The sequence below is a fragment of the Lampetra fluviatilis genome, chromosome 22 (genome assembly GCF_964198595.1).
Source record: "Lampetra fluviatilis chromosome 22, kcLamFluv1.1, whole genome shotgun sequence".
Classification (NCBI taxonomy): Eukaryota; Metazoa; Chordata; class Hyperoartia; order Petromyzontiformes; family Petromyzontidae; genus Lampetra; species Lampetra fluviatilis.
This window is the reverse complement of record NC_136296.1, coordinates 13,302,594-13,317,422: the sequence shown is the minus strand read 5'-3', so window position 1 is coordinate 13,317,422 and position 14,829 is coordinate 13,302,594. Positions and strand designations below refer to the sequence as shown.

Genomic DNA, 14,829 nt, shown 5'->3' with positions numbered 1-14,829 from the left:
AAGCTACAAAAAGTCCCGGTTCACCTAGGACAGTCCCGGTAGTTTCGAAAAGTCTGTTTTATTTTTCATCCTGATATTTTTGAGTTGTTTGATTGTTTTGTCCCTGTTTTAACATTTCCTGGCCTCCTGCTCAACTGGTGATGCAGGAAAAGGGCGCTATCCGTGGGTGGAGCTGATGGGTGGGCAGGGCCTCTGGGCAGTAGGTGGAACAAACTCGAAGGATTGAGAAGGCCGCTCCCTGTGTGCGTGGAGCTTGTGGCCGAGTAGGCGTGGCTATACATAAGTAGGCGGTGCTGACGAAGGCAGAGGCTGACAGATGCTCGGCTGTCTTGGTTGATATTTGACAGCTTTATCTTTTTGACTTTGGTGAAGAGCCAGGGGTGTCGGCGGTGGTGGCGGTGCTGGTGGATGTGTGGCGCCGTGAACGTGTTTGTGCTCTTCTGACAGGTGAACGTGACCTGGAGCAGGGCCACGGCTATGCCTGGAGATAATGTGAGCCTGGAGGCGAGGGCCTCTGACCCCGGGTCGTTTGTGAGCGTTGCCGTGTCCCCGTACTCCGCTGACGGAAGGGCAAGTAACTTGGACATGGAGAATACGGTGAGCAATCGTCATCCATCCACTGTTGGCTGAAGGCCTTCCCAAGCCATTGCCATAAGTAATCCATCTAGCGCTTGCGCACGAGACTCTTTCATCGCTCCGTTCCTACGGTGGATGTTCTCTTGGGCGTTCCCTCCTCCGACTGCTGCTCGGTCGTTAGTCTTGGTCATCGGCCATTGTCATTTCGAGCAACGCTTTTGGCCGGACGTTTTCACAAATTCATATCTCTCCACGTAATATCAAGCATGCACCTCTCTCTGCTTCTTACATACTTTGATCTTCGGTCACATTTATTTAAGAGGTGGCTCTTCTTGTTTAGTCCTCTGCCAAATGGCAAGTAGTACTTCAAGTTAACTTGAAACAGCTAAGAACTCAAGAGACCAGGATGAGTCTCATTTACAAGAGGTTCCTGGGGCATTAGTCTGCCAGTAGGAGGCAATAATTACTACGTTGAGTCCCAGTTGAGTAATTTGTGGCATGCCCTTGGGTCAAGCTCCCGCCATCCTTTCTGACCTTTAGCTGAAAAAGTTGCGCCAGACAAAATTCAACGAGCGAAGATAATTTGAACGGCATGTCGTTAGGCATTGTTTTGTTGCTGTCTGTCGTTGGGACTGCGGTCTGTTGTGGTGTGATAGAGCCATGGGAGCAGAGGCTCCCAGGGGCTGTGTGCACACCTGAGTTTCACATTTGAAAACCTTCCAAAGAAAAGGATGAAAGTGCGAATACGTTCACTTCCTCCGTCCGCATATATATACTCTCAAGTTGTTCTACTAATAATTACATTATTAGCGCAACATTCTATCGCTCAAAAGACCGGGCAAATGAATCGGAGTGCATTTGCTTGTACGATATGTTAAATCTGAGATAATGGATAACCCCTTTTTCGGCGAAGGTGATGTCACACACCATGCACGTGCCTGGCCGCCTCTCCCGGTGACGCCGTCACGAGCTGGCGTCGCTACGTCTCACGCCGTCCCATAGCGAGCTGGCGTCGCTACGTCTCACGCCGTCCCATAGCGAGCTGGCGTCGCTACGTCTCACGCCGTCCCATAGCGAGCTGGCGTCGCTACGTCTCACGCCGTCCCATAGCGAGCTGGCGTCGCTACGTCTCACGCCGTCCCATAGTGAGCTGGCGTCGCTACGTCTCACGCCGTCCCATAGCGAGCTGGCGTCGCTACGTCTCACGCCGTCCCATAGCGAGCTGGCGTCGCTACGTCTCACGCCGTCCCATAGCGAGCTGGCGTCGCTACGTCTCACGCCGTCCCATAGCGAGCTGGCGTCGCTACGTCTCACGCCGTCCCATAGCGAGCTGGCGTCGCTACGTCTCACGCCGTCCCATAGTGAGCTGGCGTCGCTACGTCTCACGCCGTCCCATAGTGAGCTGGCGTCGCTACGTCTCACGCCGTCCCATAGCGAGCTGGCGTCGCTACGTCTCACGCCGTCCCATAGCGAGCTGGCGTCGCTACGTCTCACGCCGTCCCGTAGCGAGCTGGCGTCGCTACGTCTCACGCCGTCCCATAGCGAGCTGGCGTCGCTATGTCTCACGCCGTCCCATAGCGAGCTGGCGTCGCTACGTCTCACGCCGTCCCATAGTGAGCTGGCGTCGCTACGTCTCACGCCGTCCCATAGCGAGCTGGCGTCGCTACGTCTCACGCCGTCCCATAGCGAGCTGGCGTCGCTACGTCTCACGCCGTCCCGTAGCGAGCTGGCGTCGCTACGTCTCACGCCGTCCCATAGCGAGCTGGCGTCGCTACGTCTCACGCCGTCCCATAGCGAGCTGGCGTCGCTACGTCTCACGCCGTCCCATAGCGAGCTGGCGTCGCTACGTCTCACGCCGTCCCATAGCGAGCTGGCGTTGCTACGAGACGGTGCTACGGGACGGTGCTAGATGAGCTGGCGCCGCTACGTCTTGCGCTGTCCCGTCGCGCCGCTCAGAAGCCAGCGCCGTGTCACGAATCGTACACCCCCACCGAGGATGAGCGCGCACGATGTCCATGAGTGCGCTTCGTTTGATTTCTTTAATAATACACACATTCTACACGCTTAGTCAATAATACTGCCTGGAAAAGAAAACGTGTTGCCAAATGGTTGTGTTTACAAATGCATAATTTGGTGACGAAACATCTACTTTTGTGTTGTCTTCTGCTCCTGCCATCAGGTTATCAATCAGCTGGACTCTGACTTTCAAGGCTGGCTGCAGGTCAAGTTCAAGGTAAGGCCGCTCCACAAGACCGCCTCTGCTCGCGGGTTGCCTCTCCCGGCCCCTCGCCGCCCCGCCTCTCCGGCTGGGCAATGCTGCAATCACAATTCGGAGGGGGCGCATCATTATAGGGGACACCGATCAACCGCTTGAGGTTTCATTGCCCAGCACCGCACACCCCGCGGTGGAAACGCCGAGGTGCCAGGCTCCGTAATTCGCACACCCCCGCCGCCTCTCTCCACCCATCGGTGTACGTGGGAATGTGGTGGGGTTAAGTGTGGGTGCTCCCGCGTCTTTCCGAGAGACGTCCGGCCAGCATGGAAGAGTAGGCCAAGCGCCCTTCAGATCGAGCTCTCGGGAGCTCCCTCGTGTGGGTCGACAGCGGGGGATTCAAAGACCTCGCCCCGTCGTTTCAGCTACCGTGCAGAGAGATGGAATCGAAGCAGCGACCTCTGGATTGCATGCACAGGGCGACAGACGCTTCACCTCGGCACTGATCGACGAGCGATGGGATGGGGACGATGACCGTTGACCGTTTGTGTTGCCGCCGTCTCCCCACAGGCGGCCGGCCTGGAATACCTCTCGGACGGGGACCTGCGGGACTGGGGTGAGTGACGTGGCCGTGGGGCGGCTGCCTCAACCGTTTCTTCTCTGCACCACCGGCTTCTGTTAAATGTCCGTTCAAGAGAAAATTGGACGAAAAATGGACTCGTCTTGAACAAATGCAACCCGGTTCTGAGAAATGAGTGGAGAGTTGTGGTGAGAGCTCTGCTTGCTGTTGTAATCTTCACAAGATTGCTTTGCTTTTGTTTGCTCTACAAAATAAGAGTAACGTTTATCGCACGATGGTCAAACTGAGTTGTATAATTCTCAGACCAGTTTTTTTGTGTGCAGTCATTTGTGAACAGCCTGATACCATCAACTCGCTGCCCTAAAGAGCCCGGTTTTAATCAAAGGTGGCTGTAGTCTGGCTCCTGTGGTGCTGGCTGGGCTCTCTTCTATCCCAGGCTCTGAGCCCATACCCATAGGCCTATACAGAGATTCGTAGGCTTACAGAGACCCAGAAACTTCCATAGGAAAGCATAGACTTACGTAGAGACCTTGCATACAGAGGCGTAGATGGACAGATGGCCTTCGCAAGACGGGAGACAGCCCACAGAGACACGTGGAGTTGGGTGGGCGAACAACGACCTTGTCTCGTGACCTCGTCGTCTTCCCCCCCTGCAGGCGTTGAAAGTCGTGCAGCAGACATGGTGGTGGCACCTCCACCGGACTTTCAGGTCTACAACTCGGAGTTTTGGTTGTGGCAGACGGGCATTCTGGGGTAAGTCCTTAACAGAGCGTCGTGGAGGGTGGGAGACAATGAGGGAGGGGGCGGTGATGTCACCGCCTTGGCTGAAGAGGCTCTTTCACTCTCACCGATTGTTTTTTTTTATGCCCAAGATTCGGGCATTAACGGTTCTATCGTGTTTTTCCTGGGTTTCAACAGGGGTAAGTTGCTACTGCAACGTTATCCTGTCATTACAGTTATCTTGGATGGAATATTCATCAACAAAGCTTCCTGTTCACCATTGGAGTGCTTTCTTGTTTTAGCCGCGATGGTAATGAGCGGCTAAGAGAAAAGTCTCGAGATGCAGACAGAGAAAGTTTATCAACACGATTAGAGACTCCGGTGCACTAAGGCAGGGGAGGACTTCATCCAACAGTGGATGGATCCTGGCTGATGAGGATAAGAGTTATTATTTTGCCTTGTAATGCGCCGCACGGTATCTGCTCACTCTTGTGGACTGAAAAGGACTCGCAAGCGTGAGGAGGAAGCACAAATGAGTGGGAAGGTAGCATCCAGGATGAGCCAGCACAAAATTCCCTCCAAAGATTTGTGGTCCCCGATTATAGAGGTGTTATCAGACAATTAATTAGCAATTACATGTTGGTGAGAAATGGAAAAGCCATGCGTGCGAGGGGGCAACACTCTATCCCATGCAAATGGAATGGGTGGAGTCCACATTTGCTCTCCCGCTTTCTCCTGGAAAGCCAGGGTATGGCCCCTCCTCGAAGTCCACGTATAAAGAGTTTCACAAAGTTTGCGTAGTCCACCACCGCCCGGGCATCATCATCATCATCTGTGATGATAGATTCATAACCCATATTATGGCCACTCATTTTAGCAGTGGAATCGTAGAGGGAGGGGATCATCGATGTCCCGAGTGAAAACGTCGCAGAAAGACTCGTCCGTGGATGGACGCCCTTGGTGCTGACTTGAGACTGCACCCCCCCGCCCCCGCCCCTCTTGTGTCCAGACCTAACAGGAGGAGCACGTTCACAGATACCGTCCCGGGAATCAGCAGAGTGTGGCAGGGCTACGCCCTGTCCATGTCCAATACCAGTGGCCTCGGCCTGGCAAAGACTGGCACCCAGGTACAGCAACCTCTCGCCTACCCACAAAGCTGTGCTCGCACACAGCTGCTGCCGCTTCTTCCGTACAGGTATGGATTGAGTACCTCCGCTACAAATCGAGACGTCTTGCCGCTGCCTCCGTGGGATGGCGCGCGTGAACCACCCACGCCTCGAGACCCAGAGACTCGCGCGGAGAGACTGCGGGGGCGTACGAAGCGATCCGCCACTCGTCGCCGTGTGCCGCAGTCGTGTTGGGGTCGCTCCTCTCGCTCTGTTTACGTAGAAGGCGGGAGAGCACCCGCCGTGGAGGGTGCGGTGCAAGGCGGAGTTCGCCGCTCACGTGGACGACTCCCATCATGCCTTGCGCGCGTGTCATGTGACCCCCACGTTGCACGTACTAGGCGAGGCTTGAAGCATCGTCTCTGCAACTTGGCGTCGCGCAACGACCGACGCGTTTGTGGAAGAGGGCGTGCGATACATTGTTGACGATGATGATGATGTTGTTGTTGTAGCTGAAGGTATTTTCGCCGTTGCACATCTCCATGAATGTTCCGAAAGTCGCCATTCTGGGAGAGGAGTTCATCGTGGTGGCCACCGTCTTCAACAACCAAGAGACGGGGGCGGCCACGGTAACGTAACGTGACGAAGTGGGGGGGGGGGGGGGGTGTGCAAGGGGGTAGTGTTGGGGGGAGGGGAATGCATCCTCCTTGCAGTCGTGGGTGGTGTTGCCAGCGAGGGCCTTGTTTAAACTTCATGCAGCAGGGCCTATGCCACCCCAGAACCTCTAACGATAAAATAGTGTAAAATTTAAAGTTCAAATGACTCAACCAAAGCACCCGTGTCCAGTCTCGCCAGATCTTGAAAGCTAAGCGGATTTTGTTTGGGTGAGTGATGACCTTGCATGGCAACATGCTACGTGGTGGGACCAGTGCAACAAATGCTCCAGTTGTGGTGCACTACTACGCTGCCACCCTTGTGCTCCCCGCCTTCACCGATCGGCACTGAACAGCGTGGTGGGGGGAGGCCCTCATCCAGCAGTAGATTGACACCAGAGGCCCGGTGCAGATCGTGCGCTCACTCTCCCTAACCTGGAGCTCGGTCGATCGCCGCCTCCGCAGGTCGTGGCGACGCTGCAGGAGAGCGAGGCCAACTTCACCGTGCTCTTCCCGTCGGCCGGCACCGTCGCCAACCAGCGCGGCCTCGTGGTGCCCGCTGGCGAGTTCAGGACCGCGTCGTTCGCCGTGTCGCTGCTCGCCGTGGGCGAGGTCTCCTTCACCGTGGTCGTCTCCTACCAGGGCATCAACTACACCGTGACGGCGCACGTCGTCGTGAAGGTGAGCTGGCGTGGACACCGCCGTCATCATCGCGAGCCGTGAGCCGCTTGCCGGCACGCATCATCGGTTTGGGTGGCAGATTTGTGCCAGAAAGGCACCACGTGTCAACGGAAAAAAAATTGCCATGACATGCCATCCCAAAGTGCGCCATCTCGCATCATCGCACGTTTTCGCACCACCCTTCCTCTCACCCGCTGAGCAGCTGGTGCCTAGTGGCTCATGGTATCGATTAACGTTTTGAGTGGTGTTGCTGATGATGAGAGTCGGGCGGTGGTGGCTATGCACGTGGCCTGTAACCAGCACTGCGGAGGAGGCGAGGGTTGGTGGAAGCTCCCTTCCCATAGGTGTTATGGAGGCACCCTACCTTTGCTCTCAAGGAAAATGCAGTCGAGGAAAAATGTGGACCTCATTCGTTCCATCTGTATGGGATGGAGGGTTGCCCCGTGCACCGGTGGGTTTTCTCTGGGTGCTCCGGTTTCCTCCCATATGTGAATGCTCTTTAATTGGCGGAAAACAATTTAACATATCAGGGACTGCAGAGCTTGGGCAATGTTGTTAGTGCCGGTTCACCGCGTAGCTGCTGCCTTCCAGCTCGTCTGTGGTTCATCCTCGCGCCTCAGAGTTGTCCTCTCTCTCTACGCGAGCGGATAAGTGGTGGCACGTTACGAGTTGCATTGACGCTCCCCCGATCCCGATCGATTGGATCGTCGCGATATGGGGAGCCACGATTCCATTCATGACTCGCGATGGTGGTGGGGGGTTGGGTCTCGTTGGTCTCCGCAGTTCGCCGGATTCCCACAGACTCACTCGCAGAGCGTGATGATCATTCTGTCGCCCACCAATGCCACCTTCAACTTCCTCTTCGTCTTCCCGTCCAACTTCGTGAGCGGCAGCGGCACCGCCATCATCTACATCTACAGTGAGGGCGAGCGGGCGTGGGGGGGCGTGTGCATGTCTTCTGAAGCGCAAAAGATTCTGCTTTTCTTTGTTCCTTGGGGGTAATTCACTCCTTCTCGACTTCTGCTCCCGTTGTCTTTGTTCATGTCCATGGCACCAAATGTTTTTTCTCTGGTGAAGCATGTGGAGACGCGGTTGCGTTTTAGATGCTGCCATACAAATGGAAGTTGTGTTACTTTGCATTTATCGATTCTGTCCACAATGGACCAATGCCCGGTGGTGAACAAGAACGCGCGTAATCCAAATGCACGGCGTGTAAATGTGGTGGGCCACCAAACTTATCCGAGAAGTCCTGTGAGGCGCTCGGTCGGGAAAAGGTTCCGCACCCCTCTCCTTAACCCTTCCACACGACTCCCGGCCGCCTCGATGATGGCGGCCCGTAGTCGCACGTGTGCGGGTACGGCATCGTCTCCCATTCTGACTCGCCTTCTTCCTCCCCAGCCAGCATCATGGGGCCGTCGATAATCGGACTCGAGAACCTGCTGCAAATGCCGTGCGGCTGCGGCGAGCAGACCATGATCTACTTAGCTCCCGGGATCTACATCCGCATCTACCTGGAGCTCACGATGCAGATCACGATCTCCGTCCGGGAGAAGTCGCAGGACTACATGACGTCAGGTGACAGGCGGGCGGCGTGGGGATCGTGAGACAAGACGGGGGGGGGGGGGTGGGGGTCATATTCTTGTTTTTTTCAGTAAAGTCACGTAGAAGAAAAATAATAATAATAAAAATATAAAACAATAACATTTTTCACGACGTTTCGACTGCAACACAAGCAATCACCATCAGCTGTGAAACCCAATGCGGCTCGCCAGGAGCCAGCTGGCGAGCGGTGCCCTCCGACCGTCGCCGAGTCGTCGTATTTGACGCAATCCGCGACGACCGACCGCTCACCGATGGCGTCGAGGCAGGAATGCTCCCCGCATGGAGGCACAGGCTCCCTGCGCAATGTGCGCCAACCCCCTCTGCCGTGTGTGGCCCCGTGGCCTGGCTCCTCTGCCAGGAGTTTTACGCCAGATCCGTCGCGAGAAGAGCGTCCGTCGACGTTGCGAGCGCATCGCCTGTGCTACGTGATTTAGCCAGTGAACAGAGTACACCGTTCTTCTTCTTATCATTTATTAACATCACTGTATCCTGAGCAAAGGACAGAAGTATCCTGAGCAAAGGACAGAAGGCCCAAAACGCCAAGTACACCGTTCTTCTTCTTATCATTTATTAACATCACTGTATCCTGAGCAAAGGACAGAAGTATCCTGAGCAAAGGACAGAAGGCCCAAAACGCCAAGTAGCGACCCACAAACAGCACTGTCAGAGTTGCAATGGACGAGAGTGTTCTGACCTGCAGCGTGGTGGTTGAACAGTGCGGATGAAACCAGCCTGTAAATCTGGGAGAGAGTCCTCAACATGGGTGCAGTGAAGCTCACGGGAGCAGTAACCATGGTAGCAGTAGCAATAGAAGAGTGACAAGGAGGTGACTGACCGCTGGCGAGCAAGTGACGAGTGAAGTCAGTGAGTGCAGGATCGCCAATCATAATTACGTTGCAGAGTGTGCCATCCCTTGGGGGATCCTTTCACTGAAGGTGTGATGCAGACATGAATCTAGTTTGTCAAGTTCCATGATGCTAACATGGATGTTTTCGCAACCGATATTTTGATTCATAAGGGCCACATATAGAGAAACGTCGGTGGTCATGTGCTGGCTAACGGACCGGTATATGTTAGTGTGGAGAGCGGTGGTGCAGCGGTTAGGGTGCTGCCCTACGAACCCGGTAACCTGAGTAACCTCCTCAGGCAACAGCTCCTATGCCTATCCTAGGCTGACCCGGTCTCAAATGAGTAGCTGGTGCGGTGTGTGAGTATCGGCACTGGGGAGATAAAGGCAGCCGCACGTGGTACTGGCCACCCACCCCCTCGTGTGCCATGCGGGCCTTCATAGGCCTTAACAGTATTTCCTCAAAGGCTGCTGCTGCTAAATGGTGGGGTTCTTTGTCTTTGTTCTTGTAGGCTACCAGCGTGAGCTCACCTACGCGAGGACCGACGGGTCCTTCAGCGCCTTTGGAAACAGGGACCGCGTGGGCAGCACATGGCAAGTGGTGGCGTGCGCAGGCGCCCGACCGCACCACGGGACCCTAGGGGTGGAGCGGCGCTCGCGTCAATTCTCCAAGCTGGCGAAACGCGCGGCGAATTGTGCGACTCAGAACCGCCCCTCTCGATCCGTACGCGGAGTGATGGGGCAGTGGTTGGCCCACTGGGCAAACAAACCCCATTTCCGGCCACAGATACCTCCGCGCTCCACACGGCGTGAGGTGCCTTCACCCAGCGATGGATTGACCCAAGGCGCTGTACATTTGTATTGGTTCAAATGACCCCACGCAGCCACTAGAGGCCGCTATATTCACCAGAATGTAAAAATATTTTTTTATTATTGCATCCATGGCATTGCGCTTCGGTTCATTGAGGTGCCACCGGGGCGTCGAATCGCTACTCCCCCGGTGGCCACGCACCTCGCCGCCATCCCAGAACGTCGTCGCTGTTTAAACCGGCGCTCGCTCCGTCTCTGCGCCACCTCTCCCCCTCCGCCTCATCCCGCCTGCGCAGGCTCACGGCGTTCGTCCTGCGGAGTTTCATGCAGGCCCGGCGCTACATCTCGGTGGACGAGCAGGTGGTCTCTCGGGCCCGCGCCTTCCTGCTGGGCGCCTTGCAGCCATCTGGGGAGTTCGTGGAGCGTGGCAACGTCATCCACAAAGAGCTGCAGGGCGGCTCCGCCGGGCCCCTCAGTCTCACGGCCTACACGCTGCTCGCCTTCCTGGAGGACCCCACGGTACATGGCGCACTGACCCAGGGAGCGGGGCCCGCACGCGTCGCTCACTCGTAAAATAGATGTGTCCTGGTCGGGCTCTCGCTTGCTCGTTAAGTGAATTTGTGAACTGCACACGCAGGTAGATTTCGCAGCCAAATGTGAGTGATCCTTAATTGAGTTTTTAAAGTTCTTTCAGAAAACCTTTCCCCGAGCTGTTTTGAGGCAGTTTCAAGCGAAACGTCGTGCGTCTGGGCGCTGCTGAACTCGGCGGTGGTGGAGTTGATTTTAGTAACTGGCGAATTGTTAGACGCTTGTATGCCGCGTAACAATTTTTATTTGCTTGACTGTGTCGGGTGGTGGAGGGTAATGCAACAGAAATTTGGCCGGATCATTACCAATGCAACCTAACCAAACAATCAATCGACTGTGAAGTTAAGTTGTGCTTGACAGACTTCCCTCTACAATTTACAATCACGATTTGGAAATTCGCCTTGACCATGGCGGCGGTGGCAGTTCGAGCGCTCGTCGTACAAAGCGCTCGTCTGTTTTGGATTTGACATTGATCGGGCGTCGCTGCTGACATTGTCGTTTTTTTCTTCCTGCGCGTGTCCACGTGGCAGGCCAACCCGGCCACGTACGCGAGCGCCGTTCAATTCCTGGAGGGGAATGTCACCGGGGGCGGCGCAGCGGCGAACCTTCCCCTGGCGCTCACCGCGTACGCCCTGGCGCTTGCCAAAAGCAGCAATGCCGGCGCGGCGCTGGCGCTGCTCAACGCGCGCGCTACCGAAAGAGGTGAGGCCCTGGGGCGGTTCCCTTGCCGGCTCCCGCGGGACACGCGACGTTTAAAACCAGGGGTGGGGAAGCTGCGGCCCGCGACTTCATTTCACGCGGCCCTGTGACTTGGCTGCAAATGGCCCGTGGCCACGTGAGGCCTAGCACTCGGAACGGGCCCACACATTCAATTTGTGTGTCACTCAATTGGGTGCGAGAGGGGAATATTTCCAACAGTTTCCAACCTCGGTGCGCTAGGTTGCCTGATACTCGATGGAAGTCGTGACCGACTTTTGTTTGTTGGAGAGCGTCGCGATGGAGTTGTGCCAACTCGGCCCGTATGTTCTGGCAGATGGCCTCAAGTTTTGGGAGGACACGACTTCGGGTCAGCTGCAGTACTCGTGGCAGCCGTCGGCCGTCACCATTGAGGCCACGGCGTACGCGCTGCTCGCTCACCTGCACCAGGGCAAGGTCACCGAAGGAATTCCCATCATGAAGTGGCTGAGTCAGCAGCGGAACCACCTGGGAGGATACTCCTCCACGCAGGTGAGGGCCGTACTCTGTGCTTACAGGCTCCACCATCGGCAGAATCGACTTTGCTTTTTAGAAGGGAGGATCGCGCAAACACAAATCCACCGTGATGTTTGTCGTGCCAGAACAAAGTTGGCGGTGTCTTCCATCGCACGGTGCCCACGGTGCTCGTATCGCCACTTCTGGAAAATATTGCGCAAGGATCGATTATAGGCTCTGCTCACGTTGATCGTCGCGTCTCTTCCAGGACACGGTCGTGGCGCTGCAGGCCCTGTCGGAGTTCACGGTGGCATCGTCGAGGCAGGCGTCCGGCGTGGTGACGGTGTCGGCGCCGGGCCTGGGCGTCCCGCACACCTTTAACCTCACTGGCACGAGCGTCACGGAGAGACACAGCATTGAGGTGTGCGCGGTGCCGCAGTGCCCTCGCTCTGCAGACGCGGCGGAGATTTCCCCCTGTGCGATGGCACAACCGCCACTGCCCCGCCTGGGTCTTTTAAGTCTGTGGGTCTCTGCGAGTCTGCGGTGGTCTAAGTCTCTGTATTAAACCGTGGACCATGTAGCAGCAACGCCATTGCCTGCTCTGATCATTCACGGGCAGCATCTCGGATATTCACTGGGCTGCCCCTGAAGCCATCGACTGGTCCATTCACTAACCTCGACATGGATATATCAAAGCTGTTGATCAACTCCCCACCGTATCACAGGATAAATGTGTGAGTCTGTGGGAGTCTATTCTGTGGTTCTGCACTTAATTTGGCTAAATTCCAGCTCTGAAAGTTATAAATATCCATCCGCCGTTCATGCCATGGGCGTGGCAGGCGTGTGAATGCTGCCCCCTACTGTGTGTGGACCAGACGGCACTCGAGGGAATATCAGTAGCTCTTCGATGTGCGCTTCCACGGGTCGTGATCCAACACGAAGGGCCGCACTGCTCTGCGAGAGATCCGAGAGGATTCTTTTTCTCGTGATACGTCGCTAATTGCACAATTGGGATGACGTTGGTGGAAAAAGATGAAATGATGAATAATTATATTTTTTATTTGTGTTGCAAAAACAGCTACACACTGAGCAGCGGTGTCAGTCTGGAATTCTCTAATTCTTCTTCCTTCACAAAGCCGGTTTAGGTTACAAACGTCTCTAATTCCTTTGTTATATTTTTCACTAGATTCCCCCAAGACCCAACATGAACGTGACGCTGTCCACGAATGGTTCTGCCAGTATCATCGCGCAGGTACGAGACGGCATGACACGGGTTAAGCTCGCGCCTAAACGAACGGTAGCTCAAGACGCCGTACGGAATCGGTGGACGCGTGTTTCCTGGATGAAGATCGAGGGGACGTGTAAATGTTTTAGAGGGAGATGGTCAAGAAATAGAGGCGAGGCCTTGAGCCTGGACTTGAACAGGGGCAAGGAGTTGACAGCACGGGCGGCTGGGGGGGAAACTGGGGGCTTGTCACAGTTTAGGGGATGGGGGGGCACAGTCAAACTGGCGCCAAAAACGATTCATCTTCGGTGGCCCCCCCTCGGGCCAACAACCGCGAGCTTACGCGCGTGCGCATCGCTCATAGTCCACCCGGCGCGACCGTGCTCTCTCCGCAGCTGAACGTATTCTACAACGTGTACCCTGCGGTGGCTCGGCGCAGCGCCCGCGCCGCGGCTCCCGTCCCAAGCTTCGAGCTGATGGTGGAGCTCGACGACAGGCATGCCAACGGCTCCATCGGGGAGATGATGCAGCTGAAGGTGTGCACGAGGTATGGGCTCCACGTGCGCGCGGGCGGGCAGATGGGGGGGAGGAGGGCAGCTTTCATCTTTTTTCCGCTGCACAGCCGAACGATGCCACGTGGAGCTGGAATGGCCGAGGGAGGCACCCAGTGGGAGTCTAGCCGTGCCGCTGACGTCGGACGCAATGAACGTGTGACGTCCGTGTCACGCGTTCACCTCCGATTTTAGCATGGTTGCCTACGTACGGTGGGAAATATGCTCTCCGTACATATGTACGTTCAACGTGCGACGGAAAGTCGTTGCTCTGCTTTGCCTCAGGCCACATTTTAGGTGTCTGAGGTTTGGTTCTGGACCGGCTTGGAAAATGATCCGTGGTAAACCCACCCCGTACCATGAGAGCCACACGCTGGCTTGGCTTGGACGTGCCAGGTGGGCAAGTGCTACCATATCCTATGAATTATGAGATGCTCTGTAAATATGCACCTCGATCTTGTACCCAGTGTCCATAAATCTATACAAATCTGCGCTATAAACATCCCCCATGTAACCTTAACGAACTGCTGGGGCGAGTGCTGTTAGCGAAGCTCTTTATAAAGGCCTGCACAGAACACGAGATGGGTGGCCAGCACCATGCACAGCCACCTTTGTCTCCCGAGTGGCGAAGTTTACACCGCACCAGGTATTCGTGAGGCCGAGCCAACCTAGGGGAGGCCCAGGACCGGGACCTGTTTAGATAATCGTCATCGATGTTTGCTGCGAGCAGTAATACAGCTCTGCTCGCCAACTGCTATACCACAGCTCCACACAACAAATCTGATCGCATGCACGTGTCTATGGGATTGAGATGCATTTCCAACTTTTGATTTAAAATTACGAGCCTTCCAGAAGCGAGCGAGGTTTGCAACGCGGCTGTGATGGCGCGTGCGGTGCTCGTCCGGGTCGGCAGTCGTTCTTGAGCTGCGCCACCTCGCGGTGCTGGGTTTACCGTGCGTGTCCCCTCACCGCCATGACCCCGTGTCCCCACACCAGCTGGAAGGGCGAGGGCGAGTCCGGCATGGTGCTCATGGAGGTGAACCTGCTCAGTGGCTTCGTGGCGGCCAAGGACCTGATAGTGATGATCAGTAACCTCAAGCTGGTGGAGGAATCTCCGGGGAAGCTCTACCTCTACTTGGAGAAAGTACGTTACGAGCACGCGGAACGCGTGGCGTGTGTGACCCTGGTTGCGCGAGGAGCGGCAGGAGGTCACGGTCGTGCTGCTGTGCAGCTCTCCGCTGTTTTTCCGGCCATGACGCATGTCTTTGCTCGGCGCGATGTCCGACGTTTTGCTACGCGCGCAGGGAGCTTCTTCAGGAACCAAGGGAAGCCCGTCGGAGAGCCGTACATGCAGATGTTTCGGCGTGATGCATTCATAGATTCTCTTCCCCCCCTCCCCACCGAAACGATCGGGATAAATGATATAGATAACAACATCCTGTTTTTAAAGCTTCTACACGTGTCCCACCAATCATCTCCTGTTTACA

General features: G+C 55.9%; 1 protein-coding gene across 4 annotated transcripts in view; it reads left to right on the top strand.

Annotated features, from left to right (window-relative positions):
* The window catches only part of LOC144938581 (CD109 antigen-like), a 31,676-nt gene that overhangs the window by 15,041 nt on the left and 1,806 nt on the right, over positions 1-14,829 (top strand). For all 4 annotated transcript variants that reach the window (XM_078866547.1, XM_078866549.1, XM_078866548.1 and 1 more), the window contains exons 16-32: positions 448-597; positions 2,756-2,809; positions 3,359-3,404; positions 4,025-4,121; positions 5,098-5,215; positions 5,707-5,823; positions 6,313-6,528; positions 7,312-7,447; positions 7,927-8,103; positions 9,490-9,571; positions 10,084-10,306; positions 10,906-11,077; positions 11,409-11,602; positions 11,835-11,987; positions 12,753-12,818; positions 13,187-13,338; positions 14,339-14,486. In XM_078866547.1, coding sequence (XP_078722673.1) covers positions 448-597; positions 2,756-2,809; positions 3,359-3,404; positions 4,025-4,121; positions 5,098-5,215; positions 5,707-5,823; positions 6,313-6,528; positions 7,312-7,447; positions 7,927-8,103; positions 9,490-9,571; positions 10,084-10,306; positions 10,906-11,077; positions 11,409-11,602; positions 11,835-11,987; positions 12,753-12,818; positions 13,187-13,338; positions 14,339-14,486 — 2,301 coding nt within the window. The remainder of the gene's footprint in view (positions 1-447; positions 598-2,755; positions 2,810-3,358; positions 3,405-4,024; positions 4,122-5,097; positions 5,216-5,706; positions 5,824-6,312; positions 6,529-7,311; positions 7,448-7,926; positions 8,104-9,489; positions 9,572-10,083; positions 10,307-10,905; positions 11,078-11,408; positions 11,603-11,834; positions 11,988-12,752; positions 12,819-13,186; positions 13,339-14,338; positions 14,487-14,829) is intronic.